Source organism: Neopelma chrysocephalum, unplaced genomic scaffold, assembly GCF_003984885.1.
Source record: "Neopelma chrysocephalum unplaced genomic scaffold, ASM398488v2 Primary Assembly neopelma1_93, whole genome shotgun sequence".
Taxonomy (NCBI): Eukaryota; Metazoa; Chordata; class Aves; order Passeriformes; family Pipridae; genus Neopelma; species Neopelma chrysocephalum.
This window is the reverse complement of record NW_020897755.1, coordinates 1324946-1337022: the sequence shown is the minus strand read 5'-3', so window position 1 is coordinate 1337022 and position 12077 is coordinate 1324946. Positions and strand designations below refer to the sequence as shown.

Here is a 12077-nt window from a genome sequence, read left to right as displayed (position 1 = left end):
GTCCTACGACTGTGTTCACAGGCAACCTCCTCAGTATTTATTTTCTCACCTCCACCACTCCAGCCCTCCATGACAGTACCAAAAGGCAGGACTCCAGCCCCCACACCAAGCCCACACTGGTGCATACTGACCATTATCAAAGTCGATGTACTTGGAGATCTTGTGCCAGGTGCGGTAGTAGAAGTGCCGGACCTGCTCCTTGTTCTTCACCATGCTTGCAGGTTTGCCTTTCTTCTTGTACTTCAGGGCAATGTTGTTCTGGATAGCTTCAAAGTCCTTCCCATGCTGAAAAATAAATAAACCAAACTGAAATACTCAACCTCAAACATAGATCTCCTCATAAGTCAACTCAAACAACGTGAGGGCCTTTGGGGTTCTTTGTGGGATACCAGATTTCAATGGTCGTAAAAAAAATTCTTGGGTATCAGAACTTGACTGAGAGAATGACACTGGTTTCCTTTGTTTTATATAAAATGCATTATAGATGCCAAATTAATTACTTTAGAATTTCTTTAACAGTTTCAAAATAAAAACAGTAATATGCTAGCAAATTTAAAAAAAAACCAAAACATCCAACCTTACTCAAAAATGTGCTAAGTAGCAGAACTGAAACCACTGATTCTCTTCTTGAGCTTTCTTCACTTTCCTCTGCATTCCCCCCACCATTTCTAACTAGAGTGAATGAAAAACCTATTATATTTACCGGTTGCACTTTTATTTACGGTACATTTCATGATACGGTTACAAAATTTGAGTTCCAAAAGATTTGATTTTACATTTAACTCCTGCTATCACAAAATTTTTGTATTCACAATAGGTTAGAACTGATATAAAGTGCGAAGATCTCTTCTGAAAGGCAGTGACACAAAATAAATGAAGTGGGGGACCAAAGAGAGTCCCAAATCCATTTTCCTCAGCATTCAAAAAAATAAATCAGTGAAGTGACTTAAAAACTCACAATTCCCAGGAATATTACCAAAAGTCAGAGGAGTTAAAGAAAACAGTGTTTAAGTGTTCATTTTGTCCACAAAATATATACATGTGAACCATGACTGTGACAAAAAAAATTCAAAAAGATGCACATGTGCAAAGTTCTGACCACCACTGCATCTGTTTTTACCTTTGTTATGCACTTTGATAACAGAAATACTCTTAAAATAATCATGGTAACAGGACAAGCAGGAATCCATCATATACATCATATGAGACAGAAGACAAGATGATGTAACTTTTCCGTGTCTCTCAGCCCCAGGACTGAACTGGCTCTAACCTCTTCATGGTCAAAGACTAAACACAATTCTTATTAGAACAGAACAGCTTTTCTTGTTTGGTGTTATTACAGAAGAAGTGTGCTGCTTTTGGAAGTTGAGATGGGGACATTATTTATTTATTTCTCATTTGAAACCAAACCGTAATTCAAAAACAACTGAAATTATTATAAAATTTCATTAATAAAACTCAGAAATATTTCCTGTGTATATGGAAAAAAAACACCAACAAACGACACTTTTGAAATGTGGCTTTGAGTGACAGCTGGTTTATAGCCCACTGTATGGACACAGAAGTGCTCATGTGTAAGTGTGCCTTCTGCTCCTGCCAACCTCACCTGAACCAACCTTCTCTAGGAATATCCAGACTAACCAAAGCCATCTAAGTTTGTTATTTTCTTCTACGTGTACCTCATACAGTCCCTCAAAGAAAGTATTCTTGTCCTCTGTGCTCCACGACTCCCACTGCCGTCGGACCTTCTTCCCTTCCTCCTTCTCTCCAGTCGAGGAGCCCAGGTTCCTTCCCGCTGACTTGGAATTCCCAGCCGGATTGCTGGGAGGAATTCCCGGTGTGCCACCAGACGCAGTCCCTCCGTTATCTGCTGCTGCAAAAAACCACGACAAGAGTGAATAATAAACCAACAGGAGGATTCATGGATAGAGTCCTTTTTCACCACTCGCATCTGTAGCAGGGTTTTTTTGCAAGGTACTTCACCTGAAATACATCACGCAAATAACAAAGTTTGGTTTCATAGAAATAAAATCTTGAAGAGCAAAAAGCCAGGGGAAGGTTTTGATGGCTTAATTTTGTATCTCCAGGAGTAACAGAAATAAGCAGGAACACAGCACAGCAACCTCTACCAGACAACCCTCTCCGATACCTGCACGCTGGTGAGCTCTGCAGTCATTGCTCTGCAGCCCAGGGAGTCCCTGAGCAGTGCTGAACAGGGAGCTGACCAACAGAGCAAACTCATGACTGTGAGGAAAATACATGTAATGTCACATCCTCGTCTTTGGTTTTGATCCTATTGCCTCTGGAATAACTGTGGTAAGGGAAGGACTGAGAGATGTCGGCTTTAGTTCATCACACAATGGATCAGCATCTCCACAATCTGATCCACAGTGTAGGATCCTCAGAGCACCATCTCTGACATGGCCCATCTAGGATAACTCAAGGTTACCCAAAGACTGGCAAGTTCCAACCCCTTCTCCTTCCCCAAATCCTGCCATGGTTTTCCTTAAAAGGCACAGAAGTGTCATCTTTGTCAGTTATCGGCACCCAAAGAACATGAATCAGAAGAAAGATATGAAGACTGGAAATACTAAAATCAGAATGATGTCAAGTGGAACTAAGAGAATTTGCTGTTTACTCAATTAGAGGGCCAGGGAGAAAATGGGATGGAAAATCTACAAACCAAATATCATGCTTGGTTTGACACTGTAAACAGATTATCATTGTTAATCCAAAAACCAGGGACACCTCCCAAAAATGTACTCATTTTTTTCCATAAGAATGTAACCATTCCCAGTAATTTATATTTCCAAAATATATTATCTTCAATTTTATTAATAAGTATTTAGTTAAGATTTGACTGTCTTAACACTAACATTCATTGCTCATGATAAAGAATGCCCATTACACTTTCCATTTCTCTAGTTACTGCCCTTTATGTTTTATATTTTATCTCATGATACATTGGCTTGCCTTGGTTTATTTGCTTATACACCCAGCTTGTACAATACAACAGTCCCAACCAGTTCCCCAACCTTTTACACATATCAGCACAATTCTCTCTTTCATATCTAGGCTTAAAAAGTTATCTTTTCAAATTCAATTACACAAAGCAGATTTTTTACTGACAAAGCCAATGTTTTATATATATATATACACATATATATCTTGCTCAAGAACCCAGATATCCCAGTTTGATAATCCTAATACTATTTTTAAAAAGAGTATCAGAAGAATCAGCTGTGACAGGCTCAGTGTGCTTTAAAGATTTGGAAGACTTGTACATAAATCTTAACAATTCAGTTGCAATTTGAAAGTAATTCCTTTGGGTGACAAAATCATATTTCTCCAAATCCTAAAGAAGCTGGTTTATTTCAGTAACAAAGAATATTTTAAATCAAACCTGGAAGAGAGTAAGGTGTGCATTTTTCTCCTGCATACAATAACTATTTACTTGATATAAAATATGATATTGTGACCATTTTGAGGTTAACGTTTCTTTTCTTTTTAGGGATGAATATTTGACTCCTTTGAAGAAAATTATCATAACTACAGGGAAGCATGTAAGACAAGACATGAAAAAACATTAGATATCTAGAAGAAAATGCACTTAAAACAACTTCTCAAGTAAACAGCTTCTCTACTTTCTAAAGTCTTCATCAGCCACTAATAAAATAAGTGAAAGTTAAACCATTTAATTCTGGCACTAAGGAGGTAAATCCTTTAAAAAAAGGAAAACACAAGAAAAAACTGAGCACTTTAACAGATGGCTGAAAAGAAAACCAACACAGACACAGAACTGACACTTCTTTATTCTGCAAATGTGAGATTGGAATATCACAACTTGCATGGTAGAGAATATACATCTTTTGGTCAAGAAGAGGGAATTCAAACACATCAGTCCCCAAACTCAATCTCCAATTTCCTGTTGCTACCAGCTCCCAACACAAAAGATGTCCTTTGTCAGAAGTCAGTTACAGGATTCCAGTGTCACTATTCTGATCACAGCCCTCTAACTCCTGAGAAATCCTTCAGAAGAAAAATGAATGCAGGATTTGGGGGGTTCATTTGTTTGTTGGGTGGTTGGTTTTTGTTTGGGGTTTTTGTGTGGTTTGGTGGGTTTCTTTAATACTTAGTCAAGTAAGTAAAATCCTAAGTCTGCCTAAAGATCAGATCTTATCAAGGATTTTCTAAAGGTTGTTCAGGGATTTGGTACACAGTAAGTTTTCAGTATTAAAAAGCATAAGAAGCTGAAGTATCTATCAGTGAGGACTTCCTGGTCTTATTAGAATTTAAAGTTCAGTACATTTCCACTTACATTTTAGGTGTAGATAAAAGATGGACTGAAGAGTTCTGTTGAGAACATGCTGAGGACTCCACTGATTCAACTTCTACACAGGACACGTAGCTCATAATTCACCTATTGCTCCTTTATGTACACTGACTATTCTACAAAACAAACTGTGGCGCTGAGAAGTTTATCAGAATCTTTTTTGCTTTAAATACAAATAAATTACCATCCAGGCAATTGTTCAGAGTATTGTATATGAAGATCTAAAAATTCAAATATCCTGTCACTTCTACAGAGATCTTATGTGTCATTTAATTATTCCAGGAACAAAGGGGTTTGCTCTATTACCCCTTTGCATAAACTTTCCTACTCCTGCACATCGTAATATTTATGACTGGGTTGTCCCAATCCACCCTGGAGTATACTGGATCTTGGTATGGCAATGGAATGCACCATATTCTAAAACATGGTATTAGAAACCAACTCAGGATAAAAGGCAAAAGCAAAAATAGTCATACATCATTAAATTACCCCCCATAAATTCATTATTTCAATCTTGCTGTATGAGATTCTTTTTAGAGGACAACTAACGAGCTTTCATCCCCTCACTAATGACTGATGATTCTATGATTAATTCCCAACAACAGACAATTTAAAACTTCAGCAATGCATTAAAACAAGAAGGTCCCCTGAGGCCAACCATACCATTACTGCTGCAAAACGCTGGGGAGAAGGAGGGGGCTCACTCCAACAACCTGCTCAGGTGCTTGTTCTAAGTAAAATCATTTATAAAAAAAGGAGAACATGCAGAAGAGACAAAGACAAGCTGGACTTTCCCCCCCCATCTACTCATCCTGCATCACCCAGCCACTGGCCTGGACATCCACACCATGACAGCCATGACAACTCCTTCCCTTTGCTGCAGGTGCACCAGAGCACCAGCACCGGCATACAAGGTTCAAGGCAGACATTTGGATGTGTAAGTTCTCAGCATCTTCCCTCAGCTTTCAACGCACAGTTTGCAAAGATATCATGTTTTTGTAGTTGGTATTTGAACTGTAACCTCCGACAAAATCAGAGACCAGAACACCCATGTTTCAGAGAAACACTGATTCCCTTTATCCAGCCTTCTCACCCATTTAAATGCCCCATTATAAGGACTTCTTTTATCTATGACTGGTATAATGTCATCTCAAAATACATTCCTGTGGAAAAAGCTGCCTCTGTAGTTCTAAGCAAAATGTAAACACTTGCAAAAATTTATATAAAGGCATTCTAAGACTGCAGTTTAAGAGTCTGATATGAAAATGAAAAACAATGGAACACGCAGGTATCAAATAACTGAAACACTGACAGTATCAGGGTCTTATCATGGCTACAGCCACAAGTTCTTCCTTCCAGGCTCTATGTAGCATCTCAAGTGTTTGCTTTTCAGTCTTCCATGCCAGCTCTTACAGGCCTGCTAATTCATATCTTCTATGACAGATTCCACACACAGAAGCTGGAATCCCCAGAGTTAATCCCCTCTACAGCCATCTATCCCAACACATAGGGTGTTCCACAGGCTTGGCTCACAACATCTCAACTTCCTCAGGAGTCACCAGTCACTGTAGGTGGAACATCCATCGGGGAATGCCTTTGTAAAGGAGACAACGCGTTCAAACTCTTGCAGGCCACAGCCCAAAGGCCGAGTGCTAGGACAAACTCACTCCCCAAAGTGCAGTACACAAATGACTACTTGCAACTTGCCAGGAACTTTTCTTCAGAAAACTCTTTCTTCTTCTCTCTTGGGTTCTACAGGAGCCAACAGCAAGGCTAAATTACACAAGATCACCTTCAAACAGGGTTTCAGTGAAGATTGCCATTAAGGAGGCCACACCAGAAAACAACTTCGAGTGTGTATTTTATTGTCAAAAACCTGCATTAGAGCTCAGCAGTCTTATGGTACGACATTCTGGTACGAGAATACATTCAAAACATTCTCCTATGGTACGAGATACATTCAAAACAAAAAATCCAATGCCACCAGAGCTGGGTGAGGTGCTGTGATCTGCCCTTTTCAGGAGCTTCGAATGCATTCTGCTGTTCTCACGACAGAGTATTCCTCCTTGAGCATTCACTTCTCAATTTTAATGAAAAAGACATCAAAGACAAACATACAAACTCTCTTTCTGATCGCTGGTAAATGAGTCCCTCGTCTAGCCATTACAGATATTACATTGTGTACTGCAGTGAAGAACAGAAAGTGTGTGCTGTAGGAATTTAAGTGAAGCCCCTAGAAGGACAGCCCAAGAAAGCTGCAGGCTAGCACCAATCTGCTATTGTCTCCAGCAATTGTAGCTAAGAAGAAAAAACAGATGACAGAGGGAGAGAGACAGACACATTCTACGCAAGTCAAAACTTCATTTTCAGTGCTAGTTTCTACTCTGTGTGCCTCCACAGTGCACAGCATGAAGTCCTGAGAAGGGCAGGTCTAGGACAGCTTATATCTTACGACATGGCTACGGCATATAGTGTTCCAAAGTTTGAAACAGAGAATCACAGAATATTCTGAGTTGGAAGGGACCCACAAGGATCACTGAGTCCAACTCTTAAGAGAGCGGTCCACACCAGGATTGCACCTGCGACCTTGGTGTTACTGGCACCCTGCTCTCACCAGCTGAGCTCATCTCAGAGTCAACGGATGCCTGTCCTACAGGGATAAACACAGCCTACCTTCCTCTAACTCCTACCAGTTGCAAAATTAGCACAACCAAGAGATAGCTGAATGTGTTTAAAACAAACCCAGTGTCAGTTATCAAAAGGAGCCTCCTAACAAAACTATACTGAAGGTTTGCCTCTGCCCGGACAGGATATGTTCAATATACCATGTCTGAAAGGCAGCACTATCTGAGCTAACCAAGCAGAGCTATAAAAAATAAACAGGGTTTATTATACATTTGCTTACTCCTCCACCTCCAGTAAATCATTATTCTCTTGCTCTTCCATTAGAAAACACCCATAAAGCCCAGCATGAAGTTCCATCCAAACCCCGCAGCTCTGCAACCCTGCAGCCTTGTCAGAGTTCAGCACCTGCTGCATAGGGCACAGGAGAAAACCCTCCTCTTATGCTGTGGGCTGAGATACTGCACAGTCCTGGTCCTGAGCCACTTCCAAAGGGAGGGAGGCAGAATTGGAGTAACTGGGAGGGCAAAGAATGAATGAAAGCATGTCAGGGTAGGATGGAAAGAGAGGTACCGAGTGCAAACGAGATGGACAGAATTCAGGAAAATGTTAGAACAAGGAACTGTACCAATAGTCCTTGAACAGTGATTCATGTCCTAGAGAAATAAAGCTGGAGGAATGACATCTCAAATGAAGGCTACAACATACGAACTTCGGAAGATACAACAAAACACACTGTAAGTACACACATCAGGTGTTTTGGTACATACATCCTCTCCACAGGAAAAGGCAATAGTTGATTTAACCACACGCTACTGGGACATGCAACTTTGATGTGCTGAAACTAGACTGCTTTCTAGCAAATTCTATACCATGCCAAAAAATTAAATGTTTTAATTCAACTAGTGCTTTCAGCTGAATAATTCTTTTTTCAAGAAAGAGCTGCTTATTATTGCAAATACTTTTGCGAATACTTTTTTGAGCCATTCTACACATTTTAGGAATAAATCCAGAGCAACAGCATGAAACACATCTTCAAGCTTCAGCTCATCACCATTAGCTACTCCTCCTGACTTCATTCTGCACTCAGAAAATGGATGAAAGCATGGAAAGGGGAATACTCCACTCTAGTTCAAGCTACATCCACAGGACACGATGGCCATGTATTCCCACACTGGTTTTTACCAAAGTGGCCACAACCTACACACGTGTATTCAATCTGTTCTGGCTTTATGGACAAAAGCACACCTTAACACTGGTGCTCAGCAACCATGTGGCATGGATGGAAGAAGCAGACTCCAAGCAATCCCTCTTTTTCAGCAACCTTAACTTGTTCTGCATCTTTTCCCTCAATGAACCTCCCTGCATTGGAACTCTCATAATAAACTGTATCCACTTCACCAGTCCTTCAAGTTCCTCCTATGGTTTCTTGCAAGTCACTTGAAGACTCACTTCATACTTCAAAAGGCATACACCAGTTGAGGTGCAGACTATGAACTTGAAAATAAAATAAAAAGATGACCGACAGTTGAAAATAGTATCATAACCATTCCAAAAAGAAAAAAAGCAGATATTTAGATATTTGTGCAGGAAATTTGATAAACCTTCTCACAATTCTAAATGGATTGGCTGTTGAAGTCAAATAGTTTTCAAACTTTATTTTACTGTACTACTTTCTATGTAATTTTTGCCTTAAACTCAAAAGTGCACCTCAGTAAACAAAAAGCAAGAGACGGGATCCAAAGGTGCAATTAAAGAGTATGTCAGGACAATCTGACGATTAGCAACATGTTTATATACACTAGTAGGCAGAATTTGAGAATTATTAAGAGCAGTTTTCCCTGAACCACAGTAAGATAAAGCTGAAAGTCAGCAGCTGCCGAGTGGGCAAACTCTTGCTACAGTTTACTGTCAAGTTGATCAATAATTTGTCTGCTCCAATTTAGGGCCCTAAAAGCACAAATGTCAAAAGTAAAAAGAAATTTGCAACACATAGAAAAAAATACTATTTTCAAAATTCTTTTGAAGACATGATGGGGATAAGCAACTACCATTTGAAAGAAATTAAGCACACTGATTACACTCTTTAAGAACTATCGAGAGAGTTTTTAGTCTAGAACACACAGGTTCTAGAAGTCGAATCACTTCAATAAAATTTTAAGTGTCATTATTGAATGACTACAACAAAAACAAGTTTCTGGTTTCTATGGACCAAGTATAAGTGTGGTCTGGTAACTCCTGCTGGCCAGTGCCAGAGTTACTTGTGCAGCCACCAGCTTGATTGTGACATAAACAATGGAAAAGCTTCCAGAGCTGATCCAAAGCACATGCGTTCCAGCTTTTTATCATTTTTATACTTACAGAGAAAGGAGAAAGATGGTGGGACAGCGAATGCAAAGATTTAAGTCCAATCTCTCTTAGCAATCTCCACCCTATCCTAAATCCTGCCCTATCCCAAGCTGGCTCTGTGAGACACTTCACTCAGAATACAGAGCACTATGAATTCTGCTCACAAGGCATTCCACTGTGGAGAATTCAGACAAGCCTGGAAAACCTCTCATTATGCATCTCTGAACATAAAGAACTCAAATTAGAGAGGATTCCGCTCCATGGCTTTGTTCTCCAAAATCTGATGGTTATCATCTCAACCATATCAGAGAAATCAATCAATCTGACATATTCACACCAAACCTGGCCAGGCAGAGCTGTGGCTGGTCTTACAATTCCAGAAGTGAAAAGCGCAAATCCACCACCCACTGTCACTTCTGATGATTTTAGAAGTTCCCCCAAAGCTGACAACGTAGCCAGGTACAGCAATTACAAGCACTATCTGCGACAGATTACTGAAATAATATTTTCTGTTCTGTATGTAGTTTTATTAGGGTGGTTTTGGAGTCTGAATTGCAAAAATGAAGGAAATTTCCTTTTCTATTTTATTGATACATCTAGTTAAAAATCATTCTGCTGCTCTAAAATTAGAAATGAATGTTCATGTACGAATACACAAACATGAATATACACTTACACAAAGACCCATGTATTTGTTCACACGTGTATATGCTTCCAAAGCAATGGAATAACTTCAAGTGGATATATTCAACTTGTCAATTATGGACAAGATGCATTTCAAAGAAACACCTCCTTGTATCTAATACTATTTACAACCCTGGAAATAATTATCTGAAGCTAAACACTCCTGGGTATTCCATCTGTTTGTTTATTTGGTTTCATGCAACCAGGAAAAAAATTACATAGGCCTTTCTGTTCTGTCCTCCAACACCACACAGAGAGTTTTCACTTAACAGTCAAGAGATTAAAGAGGACTTACTACAGTATTCAAAAATACTTTAGTCAATTATATAAACTGTCAAGCAACGGAGTTCAAGAATTTTTTTGTGATATGACAATAACCAAAATATCCCAATTTGCACTGATTTATTACTGCAACACAAAACTATCATAACTGTAATGCTTACTTAATGCCCAGCATGTGCACAACCCTGTGATGGAACAGAGTGAGGTAACCTCCAAGACATAGTTATGCTCCATGGAGCTATACTCCAATTTAGCAGACAAGAGTAAACTTCATTATTTCAAATATTGAAGAAATCTTTGAGTGCTGTTTTCCTCAAAAATTAATGGAAAATAACACGAGTACTTTTGCACAAGGTATCCAAAATTAGGCTCAAGTACAGCTCAACTGCAGTGCTGAGATGTCATCCAGTCACTGCTGAGCACACAATAGCACCAAGATATTCAAATATCCCTGCTGCCTTCCAGCTACTCAAGTTAGAAACAGCTCTGAAAAAAATCAAATTCTTGTCTCCAAAGCTTAAGTGAAAAAGCAGGTGTGTGTATGTCTGCACCTACAGACATTCAGATGTACATAAAACAATCTTAATATAAACTCAAATTACATTGAAATGCCCGAACTGTTCTGAAACAGAAACACGGGACTCCCCAAACCTTAAAAACAAATATGGCAATATATGTATTTCATAGCTGTTTCCAAAATAGTTATTTGGATCATAGAAATAACTGGGGTGAATCACCAATGTTTTGTGGGTTGGTTTTTTTTACCCTTTGCTAAGTAGCACCTAGTGAATATTTTGTTATTATCTAAGAACAGAATTCAGAGTGCAGCCACCTGATTACACAGCTATCTAGAGTCTCATTTCCTAATCAAAATACAGGCATTTCCTCAAACTTGAGAGAGAAGAAATGCAGAAATCAAAGATTTGCTTCAATAATGGAGAATTCTTCCTTCCCCACATCCACATCCAGACTCCCCATTTCTGGAAGTGCAGTGAGAGCAGTGGGCAGCAGAGAAGCTGAAGCCTTGGGACACAAAGAAGATTTCAGCTACTGTGAGAAACAAGCCCCAAAACACCTTCCCAAAACCAAACAAAAGATGGCATCCACAGAAGAAGAATGACAACCCATAGCCCCACAGGTGCCTTCCCTCCTTGCCACCCCCCTTGCCTGCATGTTTTTAGGGTGCCAAAACACAGTACCTTTGCCTTTTCCAGCAGTGCTGCTGCCAACCGAGGAGGATGCCTGGGAATCCTTCTTCAGCCTCTTGCTCTGAGGTCTGACGCTGGACCTGAGAAAATGATGCTGGTCCTGGCTGTGGGAGGGCTGGAGGGAGGCCGGGGCCGGCGACAAGCTGGGGTTCGGTGGGGGGCTGCTGGTAGTGTTGTTGTTAATGATCTTCTCTTCTTTCTTTGTGCTACTGCTGCCTGGAGCTGCCTCTCCTCCTCCTCCTGCCCCTTCTTCTTCCAGGGACTCCTCATCTCCTCCGGCTCTCTTGCCCAGCTTTTTCACCCCTTCCTCCCCGCTGCTCTCTCCCAGTTTCACTGTCATCCTGCGGGGGAGCAGAGAGAGAAAAGAGGGGGGCACACAGTCAGGCCGGGGAGCCCCCCGGGGAGGCAGAGAAACCCCTGGGCTGAGAGGGGAGAAGTTTAGCTGCAGAAATTCCTCTCAACATGGCCGCCGTTGTTTGTTACTAAATCCCCTTTCGTTTGCTGTCCCGACCCAACAACCTGTGCCGAAGGCGGGAGGGGGAAAGCCCCGCCGCAACCCCCCCCAAACCGGCCCAAACGGCAGCCGGGCCCCCCCGGCA

At 40.5% G+C, this 12077-nt stretch overlaps 1 protein-coding gene across 7 annotated transcripts in view; it reads right to left on the bottom strand.

The window, feature by feature from the left end:
- The window catches only part of CRAMP1 (cramped chromatin regulator homolog 1), a 48937-nt gene that overhangs the window by 34754 nt on the left and 2106 nt on the right, over positions 1–12077 (bottom strand). For 6 of the 7 annotated variants that reach the window (XR_003535933.1, XM_027693706.1, XM_027693708.1 and 3 more), the window contains exons 2-4: positions 11470–11819; positions 1680–1873; positions 132–285 (exon numbers count right to left, since the gene is read on the bottom strand). Coding sequence is in view for 6 of the 7 variants with exons in the window: in XM_027693704.1 (XP_027549505.1) it covers positions 132–285; positions 1680–1873; positions 11470–11819 (698 nt within the window). In the remaining variant the exon portion in view is untranslated. The remainder of the gene's footprint in view (positions 1–131; positions 286–1679; positions 1874–11469; positions 11820–12077) is intronic. The other variant, XM_027693705.1, reaches the window with a different exon arrangement.